Genomic DNA, 27,380 nt, shown 5'->3' with positions numbered 1-27,380 from the left:
TTCTCTGCAGTAATTGAATGCCTTTCTGAGGACTAAAACAAAAAATACAGTTCGACATGTGCTGAAATATGGCCCTGCAGTGTCCTCTCTCACAGGGATCGGGAGTATTTTAATATGGAGCTGGCTTTAAAACTTGAAGCCAGGCCAGAGCACTAATTTTGGAGGCGAGACCAAGCTTGTGCGGGCACCTGTAACCCTGGGTTGAGAGGATTAAAAACAAACATTTGCACTGTCGTCCGAAGTCCTTGTCTTAATATGCTGCTCCTTGCGTTTATTTCTACCTATTTAACCTGTCTAAAACTTTTTTTTTCTCTTTGCATTTACTTCAAATGATAGTTTAGCATGCTCCAAAGTACAACAGAGAATAGCCCCGGATAAGTATTCAAGTCATTTAACTTTCTTGGATTATCTCTTTTGACACAAAAGAGAAGCACTTTGCCAGGGAGAATCATAAGCCCCCCAAATCCCTCTGATGACAATTTCCTGTATTCTTCCCTGCTTATCTGTGTCTCAGAAACCAGCTCTGGGGAGGGGAGGAATAGAGAAGATCACAGCCTCAGACAGTCTGGGATCTACAGGGTCAGGGACGGCGAGCTGTGGCATGATTAGGAGAAACGTTTGCCTCTGGCCCAGGGTGGGCTGCGGTCTGCGGTCTGCCCGCCCAAGTCCTTTGCAGGAGGGGCAAGCCCCGTCATGATACCTGAAACAGGGACACAGGTGAAGGCCCAGAGGACTTTCTTGGCACATAACTTGGGGCTTGTTTTCTAACAGTCCTTTCATCGTTCACGACTTTGATTGTACTTGCTGTATTTCACAGTAAGAGAGGCACAGAGAAGTCTCAATGGAGTCAATGAGTCAAACCATGGGGAGATACGGAAAACCAATCTCAAAGTGAAGAGAGCATTGCGGGATCCATTGGAAAACTATGCAGAAGGGACAGGTGGGGGGGGGGGTTCCAGTTGAGCTTGGGGAAGGGGCGGAGGGGGGGGGTGGAGGGAGGAGGACGAGAAGAGAAGGTGCCGAGGTGTGGAAGTAGGAAGGCACAAGAGGGGGCTCAAGAGGAGGCGAACTCGTCATCGCGGTCTATTCAAGTTCCAGACTGGACAAAGGTCTTTCTCGCAGTTAAGTTCACATACGTTCCAGATTCAAAACCAGAGGGATTCTGTTGAGAAGAAAGTCTCTCCCATGTGCGGAAAACACGTTTTACTCTAAGTGCCGGGGGTGCCAAAAACAGGACTGGCGCTGTGGTGCGGCTCGCAGATGGATGTCCTGCGTTCTCTGCTCTAGAACAACAGGATTTCAGAACACCCACTTGCACCCAGTGGCTTGCACCTTCAGCCTGCCCCCTGCCCCCAAGGCGCACACCAGCTGCTCTAGACCCCCCTCCCGCCCCTGCCCCTTTGTTTGCAGGCCGGCATCTGCCCCGCCACAATAAACTGTCGGCTTCTTGCACGTGAACCAAGGAACCGGCCCAACCCGGGGTTCCAGGCCTTCCCGGGCCCCTTCCGGCTTTCGCCAGGTTGCGAACAGCCACCCGTCTCGAGGCCCGGCAGCGCGTTCGCCAAGGATGCTCGGCCCTCTCCCAACCCGCGGCCTCCTCCCCTCTCCCCTGCTGCTGCTGCTGCTGCTGCTGCTGCTGCTGCTGCTGCCGCGAAAACCAGGAGAAGTGGAATGCGCACGGCGAAGCGCCGCGCGGTCGCGGCGGCACTGGGCATGCTCGGCGCCCAGGGCAGGTTTGGGCGGCGGGGCGGACGCTTCCTCACTAGCCGGGCGCCCGAGCCGGCCGCCGAGGCATAGGTGGAGGCTGAGGCTGCCGCGCGCCGCGGGAGGAGCCTCGCCCTCGGCGGCGGCGGCGGCGGCACAGGTGGCGCGGGCCGCGCGCGGGGCGCAGCACGGGAGCGCTCGGCGCCGGGCGCCGCGGCGGCCCCAGGCTCGCGCCCGCGGCGGCAGCCGGCCGAGCGGAGCGCCGGGCGCGGCGGCGGCGGCGCCCGGAGCCCCGAGGAGCCTGGAGGAGCCCGGAGCCCGCGCAGCCCGCGCAGCCCGCGGAGCCGGGCAGGGGGCGCTGCGCTCGCCGCGCTCGGAGGGGCCGCCGGGCCGGGCGCCGCGCACTCGCGTCGGGAGCCGCCTCTCCCCCGCGGCGCTCGCCCCTGCTCCCCGCCAGCCTCGCCTGTCCCGCGGCCGCGCTCAGACAACAAAAGCGGAAGATGCTGCACTTGGGCAAGGTCAGGACCTTGCCCTGAAGCCGGGCGGCGGCGCGCACGCCTTTTCCCGGACTGAGGAGCTGTCGCTGGTGGCGGGTGCATGTTCTCCAGGAAGCAGTCGGGCGCCGCGCCGTTCGGTGAGTTGCTTTCGCTGGGCTGCCGGGGCCAGGCGCATCCTCCTCCTGGGCGCCGTCCTCCTCCTCAACCTCCTCCTCCTCCTCCTCCTCCTCCTCCTCCTCCTCCTCGCCGCCGGTGGGGGGTTGGTCCTCTGCTCCCGGCCGGCTGGCGGCGGCGACTGCTGCGCGGTCCTGCCAGCCGGGGGAGGACCGCGATCGCGCCCGGTCCCCTCTCGGAAGACGGCTCTGCCTGGAATGGGGACCAGGGTTAGTGCCTTTCTCGGAGCGGTTAGCAAGTGGCTTCTTGCGTGCTCCCCCTCCCTGCCGCCCCTCTCCCCCGGAGGAGGCGTATATAGGGCAACATCAACAATACTGCTCCCCGCCACCCTCAAGAACATACCCGTTGCCTTCATGACGTCCCTAATATACGGAGAAGACGGGGTGGGGGTGGGGAGGACTTCCCTCTAGTCTTTTGCCCTTATGTTCAATGTCATTACGATGTTTGGCTAGAACAAAATGGAAATACTTAGTCATATGCGTCCATGGCCGTTTCTTCAGTCTCCCGCTGCTTGCCAGACCCAGAGCCCCTTTGGTCTATATTTAGCGGTTTCAGAGGAAGCCTTTTCAGCTCGATTCACAGGTTTCTGGGGCTTCTGCGTCCTGACAATAGATAGCGAGGCTCTGGAAAGCGCCGCCTGAAACCCAGGTTTGGAACGCTGTGCATGTGTGTGGGGAGACTGCGATGCGATATTTGGGGGATCGGTAATTAATGGCTGAAAAGCAACGCTGCTTTTCTTTTCGCCGACCTTCCTCTTATTCTGGTGTGTAATGTGTTCTCACCGATTGCTGCTCAGCTGGTTCGAGCCACTACGTTCAGAATTAAGTCACTGGAGAGGTGGTGCAGCCTCCCCGGTCGTGTGGTAGGAAAGCAGTCTTGGGGATTTTTGGGGTGTGTGTGTGTGTGTGTGTGTGTGTGTGAGAGATTCCAACAAAGGACAGCTACTTCCCAGATGCCTAAAGTTGTGTTTCCTTGTACGTGCAGGGGTAGGGAAGGGTGTGGAAATAAAGAAAAAGAAGGGCAGGTTGTGGTTCCAAGATGTTTTGTTCCCCTTGTGTGCTTGGGTTGAACTGATCTGATTTGCTTTGGCCCTGAAAGGTGTTGTTAACATGCATGCCTAATGTTACCGAGCAAATGTGTTGGTTTAGAAAAGGGATAGGGTACAAGCAGACTGTCGGGCCTGACATGCATAGATTTTCACTTTTCGGAACTATGTGACCAGTGTTTAAGATGCTTGCAATTTTCTGCAACGACTTCCATGAAAATAGGGAGGTGGTCCAACTACCCAAGAGTTCTCTCATTGTGCATCTTTCCATCAGTAGCTCAGGGTCCGGTGGTAGTCCTGTTCAGCTCTTTGCAGTTAGTAATTCACCTACAGGATTAAAAGGCTTTCAAGCCGCAGCACTTCTAAAATCCCATGGAGAAGTGTTTGATATGACTCATGTAGAATTACAAGGATGAACCTGTGCATGATTTTGGGGGCTCGTTCTGTGAGAAGCATGACACATAGGGGTGGGCATCCTCAGATGAGGACTGGGTGCTTTACACTGCCCTAAATTCTCTTTGCCACATGCAGAATCCATGTTTAATGCTTTTGGGGGAAAGGTTAAGTGGCATCCTTCCTGCTCTGTGGGCCACAGGATCTCAGGACTTGAATGAAGATGCTTGTATCGGGAGTTAGACGGTGAAATTTGGGAGGCCTGTAATTATACAGCTAGGAGGTGTCAGCGTTGTAGGAAGCCCTCTACGGCTTGAGTTAACTGAACGGTGTGATTAGCTTTACCTGTATCCTGTTAGTTTCACCTTCTACATGTTTAGAAAACTTTCCAAAAGCACTTTGAACACACCATTGTGTTCGTTGCATTGTTTTAATACAAGATTTCTTTCAAGAAGAAGCAGAAAGTGAGGGAGACAGATTTTTTTTTGTTTCCTTTGGAGTCTGCTGTTCAGTTTTAAACGTGATTCTTAAAGGACTAGTGGATACTGTTCTGTGCTTATGTGTGTACGCAGACAGGTGCCGGTGAGCAGGAGTAAAACTACGTGTGTTGTACATGTGAGTTTCATGTTATATTGTAGATTGAAAACGATAGTACCTGATTGAATGGCAATTGTAGTACGTACATGAGGTTGTTGCTCTAATAAAATTGTCATAGTCTTGTGGAAAGGAGTTATTTAATTTCGCGAGTGTTTGTGTAGTTATACAACCTAATCATTATAGATGTCACTAATGTTTTCATTGTTTGTAATAAAAGTCATGCACTGTCGAATTACAATATTTCCATCAACTTCACATCTTCCACAGTAGAACACAAGCCAAGTCTTTCTCCCAGTGAAATGGTTCATTGGCGAGAAAATGAATTTCAAATGAAATTAGTTGGAAAATGCAATTTATAGTTTGTTAAATAATTTCTGAGGATAATATCACTTTCATAATGACCTTTAAAATTAAAAATGAAGATATCATATTCTCAAATATAACATTACTTTTGACATATAATTGAGAATGCAGTGCTCTCCTGAAAATATTGTAGAACGTGCTCCTTTCCACGGTGCTTTATCAGAATTCTCTTTTATACAGTACGCATTTATGTAGTACCGTTGGAGAGTTCTCTAGAGGAATTTCATCAGGCTTTCCTTATGTAAGAAAACAGCAAAACTGCATTTAAGCTAATTTATTGTAATTTGCTTGTCCATAAAGTCAGGTGTGCTTGGTATGGACTAGTGTATCTGGATAACAAGACAATTGAACCAAAATTAGAACTGTTGCGTTTTGGACATCCAAAAATGTTTTTCTTCCTTCTTTTTCTCATGACTGTCCACAGAAGATTTGAACATCCATTTATGATTGTTTCTCTATGTGAACATTATTTTTACTTCTGTAATGGGGAATGGGTGCTGTGAGTATTACTCTTCCTGAAAGTTTCTGTTTAATAAAGATTGTTATTTTTGAAAGATGCCATATAGTTGAGAGTATTTAAACCAGAACATCACATTCAGGGAATGAATTACCTCTGAATTGCCATTCAGGGCATGAAATACCAAGAGAAGTCAGGCATATATTCTTAAATCCAGTAGTTCCGTTGAAGGCGTGGTACAGTGGGTCCTGGTGGGCGGATTCACAAGTCAGAAGTACATTTTCAAGCCAGATTCTTCAGTTGGCTTCCATGATGGTTTTCATCATCCATATTCCAAAGGTGTTCTCAGTACTCTGAAGGCTCTGTGAGAGGTGTTATGTGGGTGTGGGTGAAAAGTTAATTTGAGGGGGAGCAGTTCACGATATTTGTTGCTGGCTTCTGATTTTTTTTTTGTATTAATGTAAAATATTAAACATGTCATAAGTAAATCATTTCTGTCACATTGTCTGCCAGTCTAGCCTACTGATTAATACACTGCCTGGTTGGGTTTAATGAATCTAATTATCTTCACAAACAGTACCTCTAACAGAGGAAACTCACAGAAATATTTGATCGTACTGTGCTTTTAGTCCATTAAAAATGTTAAAACTCATAGCAAAAATGTGTAGTTTTGACACTTCTCGTTGTTTGTCTTTTGGTCACGTAGCTGTTAAGTATGCTCTCAAGCTCTTTATCATGGTAATTGATTTGTAAGAAATTTCTTAGCTATATTAGGATATTGAAGCTATACTCTATATCAATTAGTTTTTGACAAATTGGAAATAATGACTAAATAAATGAAATAGTACTTCCTGGAAGCTTTCCATCTTAGACACATATTCACATGTGTCCCTTGGTGAGATTCCTCAAAAGTTATCTGTAAACTGAATTACATCTATTGAAACTTCTTATTCCCTTAATTGTCATTTCATATCAGAAATACATTTCTAGAGGAAAAAGTTGGGCTCTGACCTACAATGAATATTGTGTGTGTGTGTGTGTGTTTTATATATTGTATGTATATATTATATATAAAATACATGTGTAAAATAATGAAATATATTTATGTTATAGTGTAATGAATGCTATTTGGGATTCTGTTTTGTGCGGGTGCAGAGATGTGGAGAGAGTGTTGGCTTTGGGTGCGTCCCAGTCTGTCTCTTCTCAGCTGTGTCCTTGGCCATTTATGTGATACTCAGACTTTAGCTCAGTTTTTTTCCACTGTAAAATGGGCACAACAGGACAGAATATCTGAAAAGATTGATTTCAGGATCAAGTAAATAAGAGCACAGGTGGCTTAGACATTATGAACATTTGCATAAACATATGAGATATATATCTGCATATTAAGGTGGATAGTTGTGCTTCATTTATGTATTATTAAATATGTCCTATAGGCTACCACCCTCTCTAACAAAAGTGTTCAATGGATATATTCTCTCCCTACTCTTATTGTAATATTACTTTATTATGTAGCTTGGCATATAAAGTATATCAAGTTTTCTAGTCTACAGCATACCAGTCCTTTGAGTATTAAAATATATATTAGTTAAGCTAAAAGAGAAGTAAATTGTATCTACCAGCACTATTATTAATAAAAAATATTCTAATCAGAGTCAGAAATTATAAAACTTTGATACTCTCTATTAATGTTTATATTATTCACCTGATTAAGATCAAATTTTCTACAACGATTCACATTATACAAAGAATATCATAGACAGTTTAGGAAATACAACCTCACTTTCTGTGAAGTCAGATACTAAACATGCTCTGTTTGGAACCACAGGGCATGAATCCCATAATAATGTCATTGTAACAAAGATAAAGAAACATTAAACAGCTAAATTTATTATGTAAATAAAAGACTCACTCACCCCCACCTCCTCATTCAAAGCAAGTTTTTTTTTTGAAGTTTATTTATTTATTTTGAGGGAGAGAGAGAGAGCGAGAGCGAGCATGCATGAGTGGGGGAGTGGGGCAGAGGGAGAGAGAGAGAGAATCCCAAGTAGCTTCCAAGTTTGGCACTGAGCCCTATTTGGGGCTCAATCTCATGACCATCAGATCACAACCTGAGCAGAAATTAAGAGTCAGTTGCTCAACCCACTGAACCACCCAGGCACCACTAAAATCAAATTTTTGAAAGTAAAATGTGTGTTGTGGTATCTTTTTGACACTAAAGGATAATTTTCACTTGCCATCTAATTCAGTAACTTTAGTAAAGTGTCCTACTCCTTTGGGTTTGGTTATAGGAGCTCCTGCAAGGGAGAACTGTGATCTTTAGCAACCTAATTTTACCATACTAAAGCTTGGATGTATCTTAGGATTTGTTACAGAATGTGACCTGTTTAACAGGAGACTAATTTATCTGAAGTCAGAAAAACATTTTGACAATAAATATAGTTATTTATATTCAAATTTATGTGTTGTTGTGGGAACTGCCAATTATGTTACCAGAGTAAAATACACGTTATAATAACAGACCTTTCTGGTTTTTGGCTCAAAGTGAGTGGTAAGCCAATTATGTTTGGTTAAATAGATTTAAGTGTCAAGATGTCTACAAATTTCGCATGATACAGAATGTACTATTAAAGGGTATATTTAATTTGTAGCATTAGATGATGAAGAAGAGATAGAATTTAATTCCACCGTGGAAATTAGCTAATACATTTATCCCGCATAGGTAAGGGCTAGAGTTTTCTCATTAAGAACATTTTGTGTGTGTGTAATAGATGTGATTATCACTACTGTCATTAGAAAGTTGATCCAATAGGTGTATATTAAGAAAAATGCATTTTGTATGCACGTTTTATTTAGTTTATTCTTTGGGTTTTTGCGGTTTTAAGTAATCTTACAATGTTTATTTTAATCTTTTTTCATTTAAATGTTCAACATCACAAATCACAAAAAGCTATACATTTACCTTAAATTATAACACGTGCCAAAATGTGGATTGTTGGGGGTCTTTAAGAAACCCAATAAATATCATCCCAGCACCCTTATAGTTTCTGAAAAAGTCGATATTTTGAAAGAAAAAGAAGTAAAGGAGTAGCCACCGTGGACTAAATAATCAGGTTTGATTAGAGGTAGTTTGATGTGATGCCAGATGACATCCCAGGGCCTTGGCCTTCTCCCCTCCTCCCTTCCCACAGGGACTGAGCTGTCTCTGAGCCCTGGAGCGTAGCCTTGACTCTCTGCAGGCAGGGGGTTCTTTAGAGGAAGAAGGAGGGAACTAGCCAAGCTGCTTCCTTTATTTTTCAGAAACAGAGGAAGTGAAGGTATGGAGAGAGGCCATAGTGTCACATGAATTAAGTTCCCTTTACCTGGAAGGAAATATCAGAAGTAGGAAAGAAGTGTTCCTCATTGACATGCTTTATAAAGAATTCTGGTTGTAGAATTCTGGATATAATAGCTTCCACAGTATTTTGCTTAGAAGTTGAGCTCTTTAAATATTTTATGGTATTTTGACACTATATCAGGAATTATCTAATGCCCTGGCTGATTTATAGAGAGTATGGTCGTCCATGAAATTCAGCTGATTTATGTATTGCCAACTTTAAAATAACTCATTCTCAGTGTTTCTTCCCTACTCTCCACGTTAGACTTTGACTGCCAATACTTGGGTGGCCTTGTAAGTGGTGAGAATTGGGCATAAAAGGGACAGTGTCAAAATGTGACTTCCCAAACCATATATAAATGATGATCCATGCCAGCTGTTATCGACAGCACTTTCTACCTCAGTGTAGATAATTAGAATTTGGCTGGCATTTAATGTTTTAACTTTTAATAGAAGCAATAATGGACACCGTCAAGAAGAAAAAAGTGAATTTCTAAGGAAATGTGATGTTTTATTTGACTCCGAGCATGACTACTCAACCTTAAGAAAGCTCACTTCTTAAAATAAATTTTATTCTTCTCTCTCAAATAGTTTGTTTGGACTTTCAAACATTAGAGTAACCTAGCAGTCATTACCTTCAGCAATGCAATAATTTAATTCTCAGAAGAATAACTTCTTTGGCAGCAATCCAAGTCTCCCAAATACAAAAAAGCCAAGATTCAGTCTCTTGTCTCTAACACGGTCCTCACTGGTGGCTCTGGTGTTTGTTTGTTTGTTTGTTTGTTTGTTTGTTTTTTTGGGTTACTAGATAAGGAGGTGGGACGAAGATTTCCAGAAAGGCAGAAAGGTGAAATGGGCATCATCTGAAAAGTCTCAGAGACAGTAGAAATCATGTCATATGTACCCAGGTCATAGAAGGTGATGCAAGAAGCCTGGTGCTTGTAGTGTGTGGGTCAGACTGTTTGGCTTGAATTGGGTTGGAGAAAAGTAATAATGTTAAATCCACTGTAGATGCATAAATATATTATGGCACCTCTACCCAAAGGAACATTATACAGTTGAGAGTTATCTCTTCTAAGACAGCGGGGAGTGTCCATGACATTGAAGGTTAAGAAGAAGGTTAAGGTTAAGAAGCAAAGCAGAAACCTATATTGAATATGATACCCAGCACACATACCCATATACACACCCATACAAACACAAGAACATCGTGTTTATGACAGGTTTCAAGAGCTTTGTTCATTGTATATTGTCTTTCCACCAAATATATAATAGTTTATTATGTATTACATCATTACACAGAACAAAAGTATGCCTTTAAATTTGAAAAGGATATTGTATTTTTGCTTTGGGATAAATTTCGTTAATTAGCTGAATGCCTGACTGAAATTAACAAGGCGCATCCTTCATTCAGTGTATATTACATATATTCTGTTCAGTTCTACACCTACATTTTCTGTTTTTAAAGTTAAGAGATGTTTTGAGTAGGTTTAGCAAGTTGGTGTCTTCTTGAGAGCTGTGCAGCGTATTAGTGAAATATTTTCTGTTTTTCAAATAATGTTTTATTATTTTTTTCTGTTTTCAAAAGTAATGTGGATTAATTAAAAATTTGAAAATATGGTAGTGATGAAACAAAGCTAAAGTTCATGCATATATCTCAAGCTACAGAAATGACTATTTTTAGCAGAATGCAAATCCATGTACATTTTTAAATTTAGAAGATCCCTCATATTCTGTTTTGTTACTTTTTAACACATAAAGCTGCTTTTTTTCATATGATTTGTATTCATTTTTAGTGTCTGTTTTCCATACCTTTATGTAACATCATTTACTTAAATAACTTCCTATTTTTGGAGATTGATGGCATTTTTGTTTTTTGGTGGTTTGTGTAATGCTGTGATTAAAGCTACATAGTTTTCATCAGGCTATTTTCTGTAGATTACTTCCTAGAACTGGATGTTTTCAAGGCTGTTGATAGATGTTGTCAATTTGTCCTCCAGAAAGGTTATATAATTTACATTTCCTTCAGCGAGGCAGGAGTGTGCCAATTTCTCCATGATTTCAACAACTGGGTATTTTAATTAAAAAAAAAAAAAAACGAAAACAAATTCCAATTAGGAGGAAAATTGTGTTTTTCCTGTGATTTAATTTGCCTCTCTGTGACTATGGCTGAGGTTAAATATTACATAAGTTGATGACGCCGTCCTAATTCTTTTGTAAATTGTCTTTTTGTATGTTTTGTGCATTTCTGAGTTGGTTTATCTGTCTCATTTCTCATTGTTTTATATTATTTGTCTATAATAGTTATATTACCTTTGCCAGGTTTTATCAATTTATTAACCATTTTATTCTTATTTTTAAAGCATAATTCTAAAGCTTGTAGTTAAATGTATTCCTTTTTCCTGGGGGGAGGGAGTCCCTCTTTAAGGGAGCATTCTACCTTCCCTGATTTTGTTTGTCCCAGTAGTAAATATGGTAATGGAGCAGATGGTGGAGGGAGTATTTAATAGTTGTATTCTGACTTGACTGAGTTCATATCTCAACTGTTCCATTTTTCTATTAGCAAGTGGTAAGTTACTACTGAGTGCCACTGTTGATAGAGGGCAGGTAACTCCTGTGTCTTCAGGCTGTTGTGAAGGCAGATTAAGAGACTATGGACCTCACATACATAGCAGAGAGGCTAGTATATTTGTGAATCTCAAACACCTTAGTTATTTCTACTCTTCCTTTTTTTATTAAAATTTTTTTAAAGCTGATTTGTTTATTTTGAGAGAGAGAGAGCGAGCATGAGCAGGGTAGGGGCAGAGAGAGAAGGAGAGAGAGAATCCCAAGCAGGCTCCCCATTGTCAGTGCAGAGCCTGATGCGGGGCTCGAACTCATGAACTGGGAGATCATGACCTGAGCTGAAATCAAGAGTCGGATGCTTCACTGACTGAGCCACGCAGGCGCCCCTCAACTGTTAAATAATAAAGATGACACATCTTTTTCTCTAATTCTGCCTTTTGCTTGCTCCACAGGAAGCATAATTAGGCACCTGCACAGGCTTAGGGACCTGTGTATGACGGGCCAGGTGTTTGCCACGGTCTGGGGCTCACAGGTGGAAGGTCTGTGTGTGTGCTTTTGTCATCCCCACTGTGGCCTCACTGAAGTAGTGTTTCACGTTCTTCCGGAAGAGTAAGGGTGACATTCTTAGGCAAATATATGATTTTCTATTTCACAGATAATATAGATCCATATGTATATTTCCCTATCAAATCATATGTGTACCCTTTAGTACATGCACCTTTCTCTCTGGTCACATAGGACCTTGCTTCTTTCCACCCCCACTGCACACCGGTAATCTGTCTTTTTATCATTGATTCTCAAATCTTCGGATAATAATTGGCACATAGTAAACACTATGTGTTAATCATTGTGGGCTCTACATACATTTGTTTTCATTGTCAAAACTGGTTCATCAACTAGGGTCTGTTTGGTTTCTTTCAGTGAATTTTGGGCACTGGAATTCTGGAGGGAACGCTGAATTAGGATTCTGAGTTTGGGATCCAAATCATGAAATCATTTTTGTTCTGTCTTCTGACCTTACATCTGAGACTATTTTGTCATTCGCTTATCAGGGTCAACACTTACAGTATTTTTGTGAATGTGATATTATAATAAATGTGAAAATGCTTTGGGAAATGCTATCATAATAAGCATTTAAGTATAAAATACATTCCCTGAAATTGTTGATCTGCTTCAGGGTTTTTGATTTGTTTTGTTTTGTTTTGTTTTTTTGATGAATTGGACCGGACCAAAAGATTTTCTTGTCTGTAAAACTAAATCTCTGACCTCCATTATGAACATGGTTATGAAATGGTCAGTCCCCTAATAGTTGTCAAGATGCTGTGACATTCCAAGCTTAGACCTCACTTAGAGGAAGAATTCTCCTTTATCCACCACTGGAAATAATTCCTGTTGTTTCTTTATAGCACTTCAAAAATTATGTCACACCAAATTGGCTCAAAAAAAAAGTTCTATTTTTTTTCTCTCTGCACAGATATGTCCTGCTTAAAAGAGGAGGAGTGAAAATGAAGCCCTATTGTTCCTCAGGGATTGAAGTCTGTAGAAATGTCCCCAGAATATTATTTTCTCTCCTGGTGGGCTGCTGAGTCTGGCGCCTGGAAGGCTTTATCAGGACAGTTTTAGAGGTGTGAACTGAAGCTGGCTTCCATTTTTCTTTTTTTTTGAGCAGATTTCCTTAAATCCTTGGAACAAAATTTCAGAGGATTCTTATCACTCTAACTGTAGGTTGCCAATAGGAAGAAATCGTGTGTAAACTTATGAGAACAACAATAACAACAACGAAACTTTAATTTGTTCCCTGTTCTCAAAACTTGAAGGAAGTAAAGAAGGGAAGTTTATATCCCTTCAGTGAGTATGTTACTTAGTAGTAAAGGTTTAGGTACTCGAGGGGAGATGCTGGTCAATCATGGTTTTGCTTGTGCTTCTAGCAATTTCAGAGACGGTTCTATTTTTTGTTTTTGTTTTTGTTTTTAATTTAGCTTCGGGTAGGTTGTGTGATGAATTGTACAGTGATCCCGTACTTCTGGCTGTAGCAGTCGAGAGGTTCATGGTGCGCTCTTAGCTTGTACATGTGAACCCCAGAAAGAAACAGGGTGTAAGAGGATATGGGACAAGGGGACAGCTCGGGGAACCTGACCCTTGGGTGATATCCCTCCTTCATCTGCAAATACAGACTGTGGAGACAGAAGACTATGTTCTGGTGGCTTCTGATAGAGGGGTGGAGGGTTAGTAACACGTGAGAAGAAGTATGGACTTTTTAAGAAGTGAGAGGGAGCAGGAAGCTTCAACTAGTTTTTGGTAACAGAATGTTTTTCGATGGGCTGGTCAGTTGTTTGTGGACTAATCCATTCAGTCAACACACCTGGCCAAGTATAAGGTTCGAAGAAGCGATCTGATATGTTATATGTTACGCAGAGTAGCAAGTGATATACGTACACGTTAAACAGAGCAGCAAATGACCTGCTGCTCCAGGGTCAGATAACCTGCCGCCCGCCCCCCCCAGTGGTTTAGCCTATTTCTCTAGTTGAAAAGTGACTGTATCTCTATCCTCTTCAGACTTGGACTTCAAGCTGAGCATGCCATCCCCGAGCACACCTTATTTCCTGTCACTTCTCTGAAATCCTTCCCTGCCTTCTGAGTGCCAGGTCTGCGAAAACGCGTTATATAATTGCTCCCAGGACTCGCGATCTTTCCGTATGAAGCATAAATGCTTTGCATTTGCACAGTGTAATAATCCGAGTTTTATGTGGCTTCCCGGCGGCTTGTCAAAGTACGCATTTTATACCAGTGGTTGTATTCTCTCCAGGCTGGCAAGTGGGAGAGCGGGGTGATAACCTGATACGGTGCTGTCTCAGCCGAACAGGGTGTAGGAGGAAATACAAGCAAAGTTACTCCTTTGGCTTGTGTGGCTTGTTCGTCCCCGCAAAGTGCTCCCCTGTGTTTCAACTTTTGAACGCGAGGCTGAGAATTTTGAACACAATGTAACAGATTTTTGAACCAGTAGTAGGTTTTGTCATTTTTGCTTGTTCTCAGAAGCTGCTTGGGTGATATTACGTCTGAGTTTGAATATACATGCTGTTCCTTGCAGTCAGTTCTCATTGGAGCTAATTGAGATGTAATGGATTCAGGATTTGGTGGCCAGATGAGTTTTGTGTTTCTTTGTTTTCAGCTCTGACCCAAAGAAGCTGCTTTTGAACTTTGAGTTATTTTCAGTTTCTCTCACTGTCCTTTATGCTTACACAGAGGCATTGGGGGTCCTTGCTTTTTCTTCTTCTTACTTTTTCGAACGAATTGCTTTGTGGACTTTGAGGGATGATTCTGTTTCCTGTTTGTTGCACCTTATTAGTTTTCAATATGTATGCCCGTGACTTACATTAAGACGCTGCCTGTGTACTGTAGGAGTAATTTCAGATTTTCTGCTTCATAGTTTTCATGTAAGTAGAGCTTTGCTACCTGTGTGTTTGCTACTCATGCATCTTTGAAGACAGGTATCATTAGGCATTTGGGACGAGGTAGGGCTGCTTCCACATCCACTGTAAGGCACTGAGAAGGACAGTGAAGGCAGGTGGGTCGTCCTGGTGTATGCGTGTGGTGCCCAACGCTTTGCGGTGACTCTGGAGGCACGTGGAAATGTTTGCCATCGTGACATTCAGAAGCTAGGCTGCACGTGCATATTAGGCTAGAAAGTATAGATGCAGGGTGAGAGGTCAAGTGTTGTGCTATGCAGATGTACGCGATTATAGAGAATACTGTGATGTCAGAATTTGTGAAGCTGGTGTGTGTGGCTCACCAGAAGAAGACGGTAGAACATTTTGACAGTGGGTCTGTAGGCAGCTCTGTAGCACTGAGTAGATGCTGGGTGGCATCAATATCACTAAACCCAAAGGTAAGGACACACCGTGTTTCCCTCAGCTGCAGAAGTTCAGGAAAATGTCCAGGGGCTTGTCTTTTGTGGTGGTGGAAGGACTTCACTAAATGAAAACATTATACCAGATAGTCTTAGCTCAGGCTGCCATAACCAAATACTGTGGACTGGGGGGCATCAACAACAGACATGTATTTCTCACAGTTCTGGAGGCTGGGGAGTCTGAGTTCGAGGTGCCTGCTGATTCGATTCCTGGTGAGAGCTCTCTTCCTGGCTTGTAGATGACTGCCATCTTTCTGTGCCTTCACATGGCATTTCCTTGGTTCATGTATCTTTCTCTCTTCCTCTTCTTATAAGATTCTTTATCCCTTTATGAGGACCTCAGCTCATGACCTAAGCTAGCCCTAATTATCTCCAAAGCCCCAACTGTAAGTACCATCACATTAGAGTAAGGCTTCGATATACACGTTTTGTGGGGATACAAGTTTCCTATCCGTGACAGAGAGCATAGCGAGGTCTCAATGCCCAGGAAGGCCCACATCTGATGGCAGATTTGGGGTGTTTGATATTGAATTGATCCCTAAATGAATGAGAATCACTGATTGATAATCTGGGTCATTACTCAAGGTATTTTTAATTATTTTTTAGTTCACTTTAAGTCTTTGGCTTTGATTTCTAAATTATAGAATGTGACACACAGAACAATTAGCTAGGTAGAATTCCTAGACATACATTTCTTTTCTTTTCTTTTCTTTTTTTTTTTTTAAGTTTGTTTAGGGACGCCTGGGTGGCTCAGTCGGTTAAGCCTCTCACTTCAGCTCATGTCATGATCTCGTGGTGTGTGGGTTCGAGCCCTACGTCAGGGACAGCTGACAGCTGACAACTCAGAGCCTGGAGCCTGCTTTGGATTCTGTGTCTCCCTCTCTCTCTCTCTGCCCCTCCCCTGCTCTCACTCTGTCAAAAATGAATGAATGGTAAAAAATGTAAAACAAATAAAGTTTGTGTGTTTATTTTGAGAGAGAGAGAGACAGAGGGAGAGAGAGAATCCCACGCAGGCTCCGCGCCATCAGCACAGAGCCCAACGCAGGGCTCAGACTCACGAACCTTGAGATCGTGACCTGAGCCAAAATCAAGAGTCAGATGCTTAAACACCTGAGCCACCCAGGCGCCCCCTAGATACACATTTTTATATTTATTAACATATGCTATTCCAAAGTTTTTTAATAATATTTTTAAAAATTACATGGATGCTCCTCGTCTTGGTTGACCCTTCCATCTCTTACCACCTTTACTCTTAAAGATGCGGATCCAAGCTCTCGTCACTTCTTACCAGGATTTGTGTAGCAAGCTGGCCCCCCTGCCTTTCCTGTGCTCCCTTGAAGTTTCCCTCCACAGTAGCCGGGCGTCTCCTTTTAAGTCTTCTCATATCTTGCCGTTGTTTAGAAGCCTCACAATGATGCCAAGGAAAAGGTTCAACTTCTTCCTGTCTTGTCTCACCTACATCTTCTCCCAGTGGTTTATTAGGCTGCAGTCCAGCCAATTTGGCCACCTCTCTGTCTCCCCTACTCATTTCCCTAAAGCTGATCCTCTCCTGGTTTCTCACCTAACACTTACCATTTTATTTTCTTCACGACATGTAAGAGAATTGGAAACCATCTCCTTTGTTTATTGGTTTGCAAGTTTATTTTCACGTCTTCTCCCATTAGAATACAACCTTTTGGAAGGTTGGTCATTAAAAAGACTTTAAAATTTGGGCACCTGGGTGGCTCAGTTGGTTAAGTGTCCAACTCTTGATCTTGGCTCAGGTCATGATCTCATGGTTTGTGGGTCTGAGCCCCGTGTCCAGATGTGTGCTGATGGCACGGGATTCTGTCTCTCCTTCTCTCTGTCCCTCACCTGCTTGTGCTCTCTCTCTCTATCTCAAAATAAATAAACTTAAAAAAAAAAAACTTTAAAATTCATCCTATACTGATGTAGTAGCAGGAGGAACTCACAAGGATTAATGTCTGCCTGGCTTCGAGTAGCGATCTTATGTAGGATAAATTTTTAATACGCAGTAATCATTGAATCATATCACAGATGTATGTTGAAATGGAAGACAAGATAGAAGACAGATCACCTATCACTGAATGAATGTCAGAGACCAATATGATGATTAGTTAGTAAGAGCTGATGCGTTTCCATGTGTGGATCTAATATAATGCTTTTGCCTAACAGGTCAGCTGTCATATGATTTCCTGGCATCCTCAAGCATGGTAGGCTGTTTTTCAAAGGCAGATTAGCTCATAGTAAATAGGATATAAATATGCCAGGAATTTTGCTGCAGGAGGACATTAAACTTACTTTTAGAACAAAAAAATAGAACTGTACAAAGTTTACTTTTTCATGGAACAGTATTCATCATCTTAAAGCAGTGGAGTATGAAATATGGAAATGTTGATTTAGATGAGAACTTCCAGGATATTCTTTTGTCAAGACATTATCTTAAAGTATTGATGAATGTAGGCAAAAATGGGAAAAATGATCATGTAGGATTATCAGAAGTAGATTTATTTTCGTAAGGTGAATTTATTTAATATTCCCTGTTATATTTAAATTGAAGATACTGTCTATGATTTGGAATATTGTCAACCGAAAGAAAAGTAAATTATTTTGAATTACTACAGCCTTATCTAAATGTTACTCTTGGCATAAGCCCTAAATGATATATGTTGATAATTTTGTGACTTGTTTAATCAAGAATAAATGGCAATGTTTCAGGGATGTGGATTTTTTTAACTGCTACCTATTAAAATATCACAGGCCAATTTATGTGACTTCAAGACTGATATTTCATAATTGCATATTTGCTTCTATTTCCTCTCATACAGGAAATGTCTACAACTTGGAGTTAATATTAACAGAAAAATAAGTATTTGCTTTTACACACTTTCATGTCTCATGTTAGGACTCTGCTGTCACAAAATCCCCTTTCTATTTAAATTAGCTATGCTTTTAGTCAGATTATTTGTCTTTGAAAAACAAAACCTCCACATAGCAAATTTGATTGAAGTTATTGAATTAGTGTCATTAGGTTGAGGAAGTTCCTTTTAAGTAACAGGAGTATTTTAGGGTGGTTTTCTTTTTTTTTTTTTTTTTTTTTTTTTAAGTTTAAAGTTATTGCTACCTACTCGAGCAAAAATATGGATTAAATTGTTTCCTGTTGTCTTGGCTACATATTTCTGCACCTTTAGCTTATGAATTTCTCTGTAGATGATGTCTTAAAATAATTGACAGGTTAGTCATGGAGAGCAGTTTGGGAGTTTGTAACAGGAAAGGAAGGTGTCATCTGTGACCTTGTCTAGATGCTGGTCACCTCAGGAGCTCAGCGCAAGGTAGCAGGCTCCTTGCAGTGTTTACCTGTTGACATTCAGCATGCGAATAGTTTCAGCTTTTGGCATGGAGCCTTATTCAAAGAGAAGTGGGGCCCTCACCTGATTGTTTACCAAGGGCAGTACATGTCTTGAGAAGGTTTTTACTTAAGTCATCCTGGGAAATGCAGGCCTAGGCCTACATTGCTATATCATTGAGAGTATTAGGTACATCCATGTGAAATTGCTGACATGAAACTTTCTTTGACCTACAAAAATGGCAACTGAAGCCAAATCATTGATCTCATTAATCGAGGAGTTAATTAATAATTGCAAAATAACATCTATACTTTTTTCCTCTTCAGTTCACCATTTAGTAGGTTAATAACAAATAAGGGATTCAAATTCTCTTGTGTTTATGAGTACTGAGGGAGATGTGCCAACTTGTGGCTCGTGGGGGAAACCACTGATTGGATTAAGGTTGGCAGGACTGGAAAGAATTAACTTTAATCCCGGAGAAATTTAAGGAACTGTCAGCTGGTATGTTTGGCCCCAGGGAGTGGGATGCAGGCTGTCACTTTCTGCCCTAGATACTTACTCTTATCTTCATCAATGATTTTACTGGTGTGTGTGTGTGTGTGCGTGTGTGTGTGTTTAGCCTAGCTATAAGCTTGTAATTTTGGTTTTTAAGCTACATAGGATTTATTTATTTATTTAAAGGACAAAATAAATTAATGTTCTCATATTTTCATGAGACTCTTTTCTAAGTTGCAATGATTTTTGGTTCTTGCACTTTAAAATGTCATACGGTCATTCTTTTTTTTTTTTTTTTTTTTTTTTTTTTAATTTATTTTTGGGACAGAGAGAGACAGAGCATGAACGGGGGAGGGGCAGAGAGAGAGGGAGACACAGAATCGGAAACAGGCTCCAGGCTCCGAGCCATCAGCCCAGAGCCTGACGCGGGGCTCGAACTCACGGACCGTGAGATCGTGACCTGGCTGAAGTCAGACGCTTAACCGACTGCGCCACCCAGGCGCCCCTGTCATACGGTCATTCTAAATGATGTTTGAAGTCGTATAAAAATGCCATTGATTTATACAATTGAAGCTCCTCAGTCTTGTCCAAATGTTTACTTCAAACTGGATATGCTGGTAATACTAAATTGAGGACATTAAAATATACTTTAGTTTCCAAGAACACAAGTAAGCAATTTATAAAAACTATTATTTAAAAAAGTCCAGCTTAAAGCCTTGATCTGATGGATTGAAAATGGCACGTGACTTTTGTGGCTTCCTCCCTGACACCTATAGGCCTCATCCAGTCATGAGAAAAACATCAGGCCAGTCCCAAATGAGAGACATTGTACAAAATATCTAGTTCAGTATTCCTTAGAACTTTCAAGGTCATCAAAAACAAGAACAACCTGAGACATGGTTAGAGCCAAGAGGAGCCCAAGTAGACATTAAGACTTAAAGTGCTGGGGCGCCTGGGTGGCGCAGTCGGTTAAGCGTCCGACTTCAGCCAGGTCACGATCTCGCAGTCCGTGAGTTCGAGCCCCGCGTCGGGCTCTGGGCTGATGGCTCGGAGCCTGGAGCCTGTTTCCGATTCTGTGTCTCCCTCTCTCTCTGCCCCTCCCCCGTTCATGCTCTGTCTCTCTCTGTCCCAAAAATAAATAAAAAATGTTGGAAAAAAAAAAAAAAAAAAAAAAAAAAAAAAAAGACTTAAAGTGCTATAGTGTCCTGGATGGGATCCTGGAATAGTAAAAGGACATTAAGAAAAAATTAAGTAAATCTGAATGAAGTATGGACTTTAGTTAATAATAATGTGTCAAAACTGGTTCATTAATCGTAACAAGTATACCAATGTAAGATGTTTATAATAGGGGAAGTTGGGTGCAGAGTATATGGGAATTCTGTCTACCGTCTTTGCAATTTTTCTATAAACCTAAAGTGGTCCTAAAACATAAAGTTATTTATCTTTTATATCTAATTTTTAACACTGTAAGTTTTTAAAATGCCCGCTAAAGGATTTCAGTAAAGGAAAGGATGTTTCTGTCTGATTTTAATAGGCTTGGATGTTGTCCTAATATTTTTAAATTGTTATTCAAATTGATTTATTAGCTACTTGTTAAATAGTAAATCAGCATAAAATATTTTTTATCATCTATGTTGTGGATTTATGGTTAAGGTGAGAGAAAGGACAGAATTTCTCAAAATTATAGAAAAAATAATGAAAAAGAAAATTTTTGTTTGATGATGTTTACAGTCATTAGATATGGATAACTCATAAGTGGCAAAATATCTCCCTTAATGTATTTTGTGTAGTGGCTTTTATAGAAGCAAAGGACATTGTCATCTTTTGTTTTGAAAATATTTTAACAAACAAAATATATACATACATATTTTTTAAGTAGGCTCCACTCCTAGCATGGAGCCCAATGTGGGGCTTGAACTCACGATCCTGAGATCAAGACCTGAGCTACCATCAAGAGTTGGATGCTTAACTGACTGAGCCACCCAGGTGGCCCCAAATGAAAATATTTTAACAAATATTTTAATAGGGACTCTTTTTCCTCCTCCCGTTTACAAAACCAGAAACAAATATAGTTAGTTTTCATTTTATCATTTGTCTTACTGAAAACTTTGATGCCTTGTCTCTGACCTTCTTAGGCAACCTGCACAGTCCCCAAGATGTACCTAGAGTTAGAGTTACCAGATTTAGCAATGAAAATACAGGATCCCTAGTAAAGTACAAATTGCAGATAATCAATAGTTTTGCTTGTTTTTTTTTTTTTTTTTCCCCAGTGTAAGTATGTCCCGTAAATGTTGCATGGGGCACACTTATACTAAAAAATTGTTTTTCTGTAGTTCAGATTTAACTGGATGTCCCCATGTAGAATCTTATGGACATGATAAGATCTGAAATTCTGTTGCTTTAATAATATTAACAATAATAATTACAATAGTTGTTGAGCCTTTAGTGTATGTTTAAGACTCCAACACTTTCCTTGTAATAAGAGACTTTCTTTTGGGTTTATTAATTCTTCAACATCACTATCTTAAATGCCACTTTCTTATGCCAAACCTTTTAGTCTTAACCTTGGCCCAAAGTGGACTCTTACAGAGCTTTTGTTTTTCATTTACTGTGGAGTATTTCATATTTTCGCCCTTTATAGCAATCATCTGCTAACTTGCCAGACCGTGACTTTGAAGAGACAATCTGTGATGATCCTGTGGACACCTCAGACAAAGGAGTATAATATATTAAAATTAAAAAAAAATTTTAATGTTGATTTTTGAGAGAGAGAGAGTGAACAGGGGAGGGGCAGAGAGAGAGGGAGACACAGATTCAGAAGCAGGCTCCAGGCCCCAAGCTGTCAGCACAGAGCCTGATGTGGGGCTAGAACTCACAAACAGCGAGATCATGACCTGAGCCGAAGTCGGATGCTCAACCGACTGAGCCATCCAGGTGTCCTTGATATATTAAAATTTTTATGATTGAGGGAGGAGATTGTGTATTCATTAGGATAAGCTTAGTTAAGTTGGTTTAACAAATGGCACCCAAATTTCAGCAGCTTAAAAGAGTAAAAGTTGGTACATCTTCAGCATGGTTGGTGAAAAGTGGGAATGGAGGCTTGGATAATCCTAGGCACCCCGGGCCCCAGGCCAATGGATCTGGCTTCTTAGTGAATTTTTCCATGATCATTGAAGTAGGGAAAGGGGAGTGGAAAATTGAGTCATCTGTCACTCAGTCCTGTATCATCAGGTAGAGTGAGTTGTGTGGCCATGCTCAACCTTAAATGGTGAGGGAAGCCAGTCCTACCATATACCCTGGGTGGGGAGAATCTGGACACTGGTGAACAGCCCTAAATACAGCATGGACACAAATGTTGGTGGAGCCTTTGAATGAGAGTTGGACAGCTTAGAAATACTTTAACTGTAGGAGTTATTTGTGAGCCTACAGCTTTTATTGGTAAAACAAATATTGCTTTGGAATTCTTGTACATAAAATAAAAACTGAGGATTTTTTATAAAAATGACAAAAAAGTAAATGTCAAAGTCTCATTGATGGCACAGAATAGGGCGTGAATCATGATTGCGAATAAATATTATGATAATGTGCTCAAATGAAATGGTAGCACACTCCAAAGTAGTCTTGCTGTTTTTCAATATTTCCATGAAAATTAACTTGTCTAGAAATACTGTTCCCAGATGTTAAGAGAAGGCAGATCAAACTTTTCCTGTATACACACACACACACACACACACACACACACACACACACACAGTTTTTTAAAAATAAACTTGAAGACTTGATTTTTACATTTTATTTTGGTGCAAACAGTGCATCGTATCCAGAGACACTTGCCAGTTTTAAATGTCTCTCTTTGTCATATCCATTTGTTTTCTGTTCTATACTGACTCCCTGTCATTTCTCCCTGGCCCTCCTGTCCTTGCTTATGCGTCTGTCCCGAGGACCCCAGGGGTCGGTGATGCTTGGGTCAGGTTCTGCTGCTCCCCTTGGCATCCTTCTTGCGCTCCCTTCCATGCGGCCCTGTCTCCATGGAAACCACAGGCTACTGGGCGGGCAGCTCCTCGGTGCCGGGTGGCTGGAGCTGGCAGAGGCAATCAAAGAGAGAGGAGGCCTTGAAGAGCCCTGGAAAAAGCTTCCAGTGTAATTGCAGAGACAGGACCGAAAAATGTTATTAATTTGAGACATCCAGGCTTGTGGCGAAACTCCCGGGGGCCCCCATCTCTGCTCACGCCTTGCAGAAGTGTGCTCCTGCATCCACTGGCTTCCTGCTCCCGTGGGCCAGTGTTCTCCTTTGGGGTCTGAGGAAATTTGGGGAGGACCGAGGGAGTGTCAGTGCTGCGTAGCTGGTCACAAGCAGCAGACTGCCATGGCTCTTAAAATAATTTAGATGTAGACACTGAATTTCCTGGTCACTGGATCTCAAGGCTACAAGCTTCAGTTCAGGGTTTGGCCGTAAGTTGTCACTTTTGCAGGTGTACAAGCATTAGAGGAGTTTTCTGATGGAATTGTGCTATTTGAGATCTGGATGGCTGAACAATGACAAACATTTGCTTCTGCTTTCTTCTCTAAGCATTGATCTCTCCTGAAGGTGGGAGGTAAACAGAAGTACAGATTCCTTCTGTTTCTTGGGTTGCAATGAATCCTGCCCTATTTGGACCTGACCTTTTCTCTGGGGATCTCATCCCAGAGACAAGTGAGCAACCTTTTACAAGAAATACACATACTGCTGAGGAGAGAGAGCAAAGAAGACAGAGAAGAAATTCTTTAGGGAACAGACCTGAGGAAAATATGTAATATTTATAACAGTTTTTTTTTTTTTATAACTCTGTTACACCATGCTTGTTAGTACACGCTGATGTAGTTTTTCAGGTATAAAATGAAAAACAATTCAGAAAGAATGGAATCACATTTTTGAGAGTCTCTTATTACTTCCAAAATTTCAGTTCCTTTGTGTATGCCCCTGTGTGTGTGTGTGTGTGTGTGTGTGTAACATTGTTAAGCTATTCTATAAAACAGTTTTAAAAAAGAGAGCATGAATAGAAGATAATTTTCTTCTGTGTTTCTTTTCTTATATGCAGGATTCATTTATTTGATTCCACTGCACGGAAGGTCTCAAGTTTGCATGCTACTCTTTGGTGCTTACATATTTTTAGATATTGGGTGGATTTATATGTAGTTTTATTCCAATTTGATGTCTTTAATTTGAAATTGTATTTTTTCTTGCCTTTTACTATAGCGCATTTTCCCAAATGCAATAGTGTTAGTCCTTCTCATTTGATTCTCTTATTATATCTTTGTCTCAAAGATCAGTGATACTCTCAAAAGAGAATATGATGACAAACGATGCAGATCATAATTATTATTATTGAAAATGAGGATTTTTCCCCCAAACCTCTTATTTTCCAGCTGTGGATTGGGGGTTGATACGAAGCAAGAGCTTCTCAATAATAGATTCTTTAAATATTGGAGATGATCTACAAACATATTCAAATATTGGTGATCTGGTTTAAAAACTATTTCCTTATCTTTTGAAATCTGCTTCTTTTACAAATTAAAGATGGTTTATTTCTTAGATTCTCAGTTTATAATGATCATTCCAAATTATTTTGAAAAGTTAACTTTTGAGACATAATAATTAAATTTTAGAAAATTAACTGAATGCCAATTAAAACAGCAAATAGCAAAATTTGAAGAGTGTATGTAGTGTAGTACATAGAAACCAACTTTTAGCATTTAATGCATATATTTGAAAAGAAAAATAATTGATAATGAATTAGGTAAGTGTGCATGTTAAGATATTAGGGAAAAAAAGGAGATGGAGTAAAATGAAAGAAAGCAGTTAAAAGACAACTATTACAAATATGCATACTACAGTCATTCCTAAGTATGATTTAGTAATAGGAATATGTTTTATCGGTCACAGACCACTTCAGTATTTACAACAGAGGGGATTTAATAGAGGAGATTGGTTACATAGTTGAGAGAAAAGCTGAGAAGTCAAACAAGGAGGCAGAGAAGTAACTCACAGACTTCCTCAAAGCATGACTCCCATTAGCCTAGAGCAGTGTTTGTTGTTGTTCTTTTAAGTTTATTTATTTTGAGAGAGAGAGAGAGACAGAGAGAGAGAAGAAGGGGGGGAGGGCAGAGAGAGAGAGATTGAGAGAGAGAGAGACAGACAGACAGAATCCCAATTCCAAGAAAGCTCCTCACTGCCAGCGCAGAGCCCCGTGCGGGGCTCTAACTCACGAGCCATGAGATCATGACCTGAGCTGAAGTCAGATGCTTCACTGACTGCGTCACCCAGGTGCCCCTAGATCAGTGTTTTCCAACCAGGCCCTGTGTGGTCCCTCTCCTCCACCAGAGGACGCTTCGCAATCTTTGGAGACATTTTGACGGTCATCACTGGGTGGGAGGTGCTGGTGGGATCTAGTGTATAGAGGCCAGGGATTCTACATGCACAGGACAGCCCCCTCTAACAAAGAATTATCTGGCCCCCAAATGTCAGTAGTACTGAGACTGAGAAACAATGACCCTGAGAGATAGGGAGAGGCAGTGCCACCAGTATCCTATGCCTGGATTTCCCAGGAGAGGACCATCCAGCGGGACATAGAGCCACGAAGGGGATGCGGTAGCTCTGAGAGGCTGCTGGACAAAAGGAAGGGAGAGTGATGTTCTGTCTCCTGCTCTCTTCCTTGCATCCAGCCTCTCATCAGGGCCTCCCATTGGCTAACCTCAGCTGGAAGCGTGCTGTTACTTATGCACAGAACACTGCCTGCAGGGTAACCTCATGATGCTGGACGAGTCAGGAAGGTGGAAGGCTGGCTGGATCTGAGGGCACAAGGGAGGTACCAGCCAGCAACTACTGTAATTGCCAACATTAACAGATGGAGGAGAGACCAGTGATGATTTCAGTCAGTGTTTCAAAACTGATACATTTCAATAGTAGGTCATAATTAATAATTCGTGGTAAACTAAGAATTGGAGAATACTCTTAACCTAAATAATACTGAAATCCTAGTTTTATAGTATCATTTTAATAAAAAACAATAATATCTGCCCCTACCACTTGTCAGCCCTCAGATGTCACAATAAGACAAGAAAAGACAAAAGCAAGGGATGCGAAAAAAGGAGGAAACATTTAAAAATTATTTGCAGATAATATGATTGTTTATACACACATCCCAAAGGAATCTGAAGGTAAACTATCAAAAACTACAATCTGTGTGTCTGTTTTTGTGCCAGTACCATACTGCCTTGATGACTACAGCTCTGTAATATAGCTTGAAATCTGGAATTGCCAGTTTTGTTTCTGTTTTTCAGTGTTGCTTTGGCTATTTGGTGTCTTTGGTGGTTCCACACAAATTGTAGGATTGTTTGTTGTAGGTCTGCAAAAAGTGCTGGTGGTATAGACAGATTTCAGCAAGTTTTCTGGGTTAAGTATCAGCATCTGAAATACAGCATATTTCTTTCAGCCTTGATTTATAATGATAAATCAGATTACTTTTGAAAGCAAACAGTGAAACATCATAATAAACTTTAGAAAACGTTTGTAACCCGATGCCAATTAAAATGGCAAAAGTGCGGAGTAAAATAGTGCTGGCTTTGATCACTTGTTCAATCCATAACATTGTTAAATGCATATGAATTTGCAGTATGTTTTTAAGATAACCTTTTATCCAAATCAGGCTTTTTGACTGTTTCTCAGCTTTACTCTCTATGCAGAATTATCTTTCTACTTTGTTTAAATACGTATATGCATTTTAATATGTACACATGTATATGTACATGCACATGTGTATGTGCACACATGGTTTGTTGAATGAATGTGATTATATTTGATATTAGCTCTGTGATTAAGTGTTAACCTTTTAGACTTTTAAATGGCATTCTTCCCTGTGAAATGCATTTGTAATCTGATTTACCAAGCTGAAATGTTATGTATGCTATCTATAAACTCATAAATCCATATATTTATAAATATATAATTAGACACATGACACAGACTTTCTGTTCTTTTAAGGGAATAGAAATAGGAAACAGTTCTTGCCTGTTTCATCTTATGTTTCTTTGTATGAGGAGCAGCAAGTTAAATATTTTATATAATGTCATTCATGATATGGCTGTTATAGAAATGGAGAATTTATATACCTTAAGATTTAGTCTACTGAATTTTTAATCAAATATCTTCCCTTAAGACTGCTGTGTAAGTAAAATCATACCCGATGGAGAGCCAACATTTGGCTTTGATGATCTTGATTGCTTTCTTGCTAATGTTCACAGATTGAAAACTCTACATGCTGGTGATTCTAGTAAAATCCGGAGTCTGCTCAGTTCACTAATCCGAAGTGCCGAGATGCTTTGGCAGCACTTTTCCTTGCCAACATATTGAAGATTTTTGATTGAGTTATGTATTCTCAGAGTAACAACCATAAGAAGCAGTGCTCTTGCACGAGTTTAATA

At 41.0% G+C, this 27,380-nt stretch overlaps 1 protein-coding gene across 4 annotated transcripts in view; it reads left to right on the top strand.

Moving 5' to 3' along the window:
• Positions 1-2,185: 2,185 nt before the first annotated feature.
• The window catches only part of CTNND2 (catenin delta 2), a 957,890-nt gene continuing 932,695 nt past the window's right edge, over positions 2,186-27,380 (top strand). For 2 of the 4 annotated variants that reach the window (XM_060634364.3, XM_060634362.3), the window contains exon 1: positions 2,186-2,338. In XM_060634364.3, the coding sequence (XP_060490347.3) occupies positions 2,302-2,338 (37 nt within the window). In that variant the 5' untranslated portion in view covers positions 2,186-2,301. Of the gene's footprint in view, positions 2,339-2,489; positions 2,585-2,916; positions 3,024-27,380 lie in introns of those variants that run through there. The other 2 variants (XM_078444403.2, XM_060634363.3) reach the window with 2 other exon arrangements.

This window comes from Panthera onca, chromosome A1 (assembly GCF_046562875.1).
Source record: "Panthera onca isolate mPanOnc1 chromosome A1, mPanOnc1 haplotype 2, whole genome shotgun sequence".
Classification (NCBI taxonomy): Eukaryota; Metazoa; Chordata; class Mammalia; order Carnivora; family Felidae; genus Panthera; species Panthera onca.
Note: the sequence above shows the minus strand (reverse complement) of the source record. Positions and strands in the feature narration are given on the sequence as shown.